This window comes from Nesoenas mayeri (genome assembly GCF_963082525.1).
Source record: "Nesoenas mayeri genome assembly, chromosome: 25".
Classification (NCBI taxonomy): Eukaryota; Metazoa; Chordata; class Aves; order Columbiformes; family Columbidae; genus Nesoenas; species Nesoenas mayeri.
This window is the reverse complement of record NC_137549.1, coordinates 2,703,880-2,708,639: the sequence shown is the minus strand read 5'-3', so window position 1 is coordinate 2,708,639 and position 4,760 is coordinate 2,703,880. Positions and strand designations below refer to the sequence as shown.

Below are 4,760 nucleotides of genomic sequence, written 5' to 3'. Positions count from 1 at the left end.
GGGACACCTGGCGGGGGGACACTTGGCATGGGGCGGTGGCTCGGAGCCCCTGGCCGCCCCCCGGGAACAGGTGGTCCCCTCCGTTGTCCCCGGAGCAGGATCAGGCCCCTCCGCGGCCCCACGTGGGAGCTCTCACGTGGCGACACCTCCCAAACCCCGCCCTCCCGGACCCGCCCCTCACTTCTCATTGGTGGCGGCGCGTCCTTCCCCTTCGTTGATTGGCTCCCGCCGCCAAGTATGAATTCGGCGCTGGGCGGGGGTCGTGGATCGCGACCGGGGATCGCGGTCACGACCGGGGGTCGCGACAGACCACCCCCCTCCCGTAAGTACCGACCACGGCACTGTGCGGGGCTGAAGGGCGGAATGCGGGCTCGGGGGCTCCCGAGGGGGTCCGGGGGTTCCCGGGGGGTCCGGGGTTTCCGGGGGCGGGTCCGGGGGCTTCCCGTGGGTACCCGGATCCGGCCCCGCAGGGCCCGGGGGGGCTCCGGGGGCTGGCGGGGGGCAGAGCCCACCCGGGCTGCTGAGAGCCTTGTGCGGGTCAGGGGGTCCCAGGTGTCCCCTGACGGTCTCCACCTCCGTCCTTCCGCGGGGGGTGCCCCAGAGCACCCCAGGGACCCCGAGGGGAACCCCCAGGGACACAAGGGGACCTGTTGCCCCCGGGGACCTGCCCCCCAGAGACCTAAGGGACCCCCCGCACGGACACAAAGGGACCTGCTCCCCCCGGGGACCTGCCCGCGAGGAATCAAGGGGACCTGACCCCTCCAGCCCCCTCCCAAGGCCCCCCCAGAAGTTGCCCCCCAGGACCCGGGGTGCAGCGGGACACCCCAAAGGGCAGAGACGCTGCGGGAGGGGTGTGGGGGGTCCTGGCTGCTCCGCTCCCTGCACGTGTCCCCGGGGCTGCCCCGGCCGAGGTGACGGTGACAAGTGGCACGTCCCCAGCACGGGCTTGCGAAAGGCAAATCCAGCCGGGCTTCCGGCTGAATCACCCAAAAACCCCTCCCTGGCCCCAAAATGGGATGGGAGGACCCCACCCCACCTCATTTGGTGGGGCAGGTCAGTCCTGACCCCAGGTCACCCATGACCCCCCACTTTGAGCAGCTTGGGGGCCTCCAGCTGCCTCCCACTCATGTCACGTTGGTGGGTCTCAGCCTTGGAAGGGTGTATTGGGGGGCTCGGCCCCACCATGTCTTGCTCTCCTCGGTACAGTGACAAGGGGACATGGGGCTTGGCCACCCAAGGGGGTCTCTGCTGGGCTCAGCCACTCATGACACCCCAAAATCTTTCTCTTCCAGCTGCTGCAGCCATGTCAGCTGAAAACACCAAGGATGGGCAGGAGCTGAAAGTAGGGGTGCAAGGAGGGTTTGGGGGGGGGCTTGGGGCATCACTGGGGGCTCCGGCTCATTGTCACCGCCCCCGGCAGAGCGTGGTGACACGGGTGGCCAGCCTGGCCCTGGTGAGCTGCGCCTGCGGCGCCGTGTCCACGGCGTACACCTCCACCAAGGAGAGCCACCCCTACGTCAGGTCCGTCTGCGACGCCGCCGAAAAGGGGGTGAAGACGCTGACGGCGGCGGCGGTGAGCGGGGCCCAGCCCATCCTCACCAAGCTGGAGCCGCAGAGTGAGTGGGGTCTGGGGGGGCAGCACCCCAGGGGCTTTGGGGTGCACGAAAAGCTGGCCCTGGCAGAGCTCTCGCAAGGCAGCAGGAGAGGAATAATCTGGTTTTGTGTCTCTAGTTTATATTGTCAATAAATAAGCATTAAAAGGGCTGGAGAAGCTGGGAGGGGGGGGGGCAGCACCCCATGAATTTTGGGGTGCTGGCAAACTGACCTTAGCAGAGCTCTTGCAAGGCAGCGGGGTAGGAAGAAGCTGTTTTCTCATCTTTGGTTTTCACTGTGGACAAATAAACCTGCAAAGGGCTGGAGAAGCTGGGGGGAGCATCACCCCATGAGTTTTGGGGTGCCCCAAAGCCTGGCCCTAGCAGAGCTCTTGCAAGGCAGCAGGATAGCAAGAGCCATCTATTCTATTTTCACATCTCTAGTTTCCACCGCTAATGAATACGCCTGCAAAGGGCTGGATAAGCTGGAGGAGAAGCTGCCCATCCTGCAGCAGCCCCCGCAGCAGGTAACATCTCCCCTGGGGGGCACAGTATGGGGGTCCAGCCCTGCGCGAGGCGCTGGTACAAAGCGTCCCTGTGCTGTCCCCTCCCAGGTGGTGGCCGGGACCAGGGAGCTGGTGTCATCCACGGTGAGCGGCGCGGTGGGGCTGGCGTGGGGCGGCGTGGAGAGGACGCGCTCGGCGCTGAGCACTGGGATGAGCACCGTGGTGGGCTCCCGCGTGGGCCGGCTGCTGGCCACGGGGGTGGACGCGGTGCTGGGCAAGTCGGAGGAGCTGGTGGAACGATACCTGCCTGGGATGGACGAGCAGCCGGGTGAGTGCTGACTGCGCCGTGCCACAAACCATCTACCAAATTTGGGGGTGCCAAGCCCCCCCGCGATCCCCACCCTGTTGCTTAGCCCCAGTGCCCCTGTGTAGCCCCCCAGGTTGATGCCTGCGTGTCTCCGCAGTGCCAGGGCATCTCTGAGCCCCACGTGGTGTCTGGGGCCACCACAGCACCGTGCATGGGACGGTGTCCACCCATTGGGGACCCAAAGCCGGGGAATGTGATGGGTGAACTCTCACCTGGAAACCAGAAAGCAAATATAGCCCAGTGCTGCCCGCCTGGGTATTTATAGCTCGGAATGGGGTGGCAGTGGGCAGAGCTGGCCCTGTGTCACAGCAGAGGTGACCCGAGAGGCCACCTGACGTTGTGGTGACACCTCCACATGACCCGGTGACCAAGCATCCTGGAGCCTTGTCCCCGTGATGGGGTGCGGGACTCAGGGGGCACATCCCAGCGGGATGCTCCAGTGCGGGATGGTCCAGCCCCACGGTTCTCACCCCACAGCGGTGACAGCGGGTGCCGAGGTGGCCTCGCGGGAGCGGCAGAGACGGCGGCAGAGCTGCTTCGTCCGCGTGGGCTCGCTGTCGGCCAAGCTGCAGCAGCGAGCCCTGCAGCGCTCGCTGGCCGAGCTGCAGCGGGCACGGCACAGCGCCCAGCGCGTCCTGGCCCAGCTCCACCGCATCTTCGAGCTGGTAAGGATGCGGTGGGGACCGTAATGGCCGCCATGCCAGCCCAGCACCCCCCCGGTGTGCTCCCACCTCCTTGTCCCTTCCTCCAGATTGAGCAGGGGCGGCAGAGCTTGGATGGGCCCCTGTACGGTACCCAGCGACATCTCCACCGCATGTGGCTGGAGTGGAGCCAGCAGGATGCCGTGCCCATGGAGGAGAGCGAGGTACGGGGTGGGACTTCCCTTGGGGGACACCAAGGTATGGGGTGGGATACTGTACCTGTGGAGGACATCATGGTATGGGGTTGGGGGACCATCCCATGGAAGACATCAAGGTATGGGGTTGGGGGACCATCCCATGGAGGACACCAAGGTATGGGATGAGGGGACCATCCCATGGAGGACATCACATTATGGGGTGGGGGACCATCCCATGGTGGACATCAAGGTATGGGGTTGGGGGACCGTCACATGGAGGACATCAAGGTGTATGGGGTTGGGGGACCATCCCATGGAGGACATCAGGGTATGAGGTGAGGGACCGTCCCATGGAGGACACAAAGGTATGGGGTTGGGGAACCATCCCATGGAGGACACAAAGGTATGGGGTTGGGGAACCATCCCATGGAGGACACAAAGGTATGGGGTTGGAGAACCATCCCATGGAGGACATAACGGTATGGGGTTGGGGGCCATCCCATGGAGGACACCAAGTTACAGAGGCCCAAGCCAGGCCAGGCAGGGGGACCATCGCCCCCCAGGGCCACAGCTGCCCGCTGGCTGCCTTGCAGGTGGAGGCACGGACGCTGGCCATGCTGCGCGGGCTCCTGCGCCAGCTCCATGCCGCCTGCACCCGCCTGGCCGCCAGCGCCCGCAGCTTCCCCGGCAGCGTGCAGGAGACGGCGGGACACGTGCGGCATGGCATGGAGGGCGTGCAGGCTTCCCTGTCCCGCGTCCACTCCATCCGCGACCTGTCGGATTTGGTGCTGGAGCAGAGCCGGGAGACGGTGACGCGGGCGCAGTTGAGCATCGACGAGCTGCTGGAGCACATGGGGCAACACGCGCCCCTGCCCTGGCTGGTGGGACCCTTCGCCCCCGCCCTGGTGGAGTATCCTGAGGATGTCCCCATCGAGATGGCCAAGTGGGAGGGTTGCGTTACAGTGGGGGGGACACACCACGTGCCCTCTCCCCCGCGGCCCTGCAGCCAGCGCTGAGACCCCCTGTGCCACCAAACTGGGGGAGCACACACCCAGCCGCGGCGGTGAACCCCATCCCTGCCAGGGACGAGGTGACGATGGACTCGGTGACGCCGTGTGGGATCCCTGATGCTGCAGATAGGGGGTGACCTGGTGTGGGACCCCTGATGCTGCAGATAGGGACTTGTTTGGGGAGGGAGGGGACAATGGTACGCGGAGGACACAGCATGTGCCCAGCCCTGCCCGTCTAGGGGTCCCCACGGTGTCCCCAAGCCTGGAGAGTGTCAGGATTTCTTGTTTTAGTGGCTTCAAAGCACTTTAAAGAAGAATTAAACAACTTTTTAGGCCTTAAAATGACTCCGAGCCTGTAGCACTGGCTGTGATGGAGCCGCCTCGTGATGCTGGGCTAACGGGGGGTCGGCAGAGCTGGGGGGGACCCCACGGAGAGGGTTTCACTGT

General features: G+C 65.5%; 1 protein-coding gene across 1 annotated transcript; it reads left to right on the top strand.

Annotated features, from left to right (window-relative positions):
- Positions 1-1,303: 1,303 nt before the first annotated feature.
- On the top strand, positions 1,304-4,319 carry LOC308049681 (perilipin-3-like; the record flags this gene model as incomplete). Its single annotated transcript, XM_080359454.1, has 7 exons — positions 1,304-1,342; positions 1,421-1,616; positions 2,037-2,119; positions 2,207-2,426; positions 2,943-3,130; positions 3,217-3,330; positions 3,897-4,319. The coding sequence occupies 7 exons, from the start codon at positions 1,304-1,306 to the stop codon at positions 4,317-4,319; spliced, it is 1,263 nt and encodes a 420-aa protein (XP_080215580.1).
- Positions 4,320-4,760: the final 441 nt, after the last annotated feature.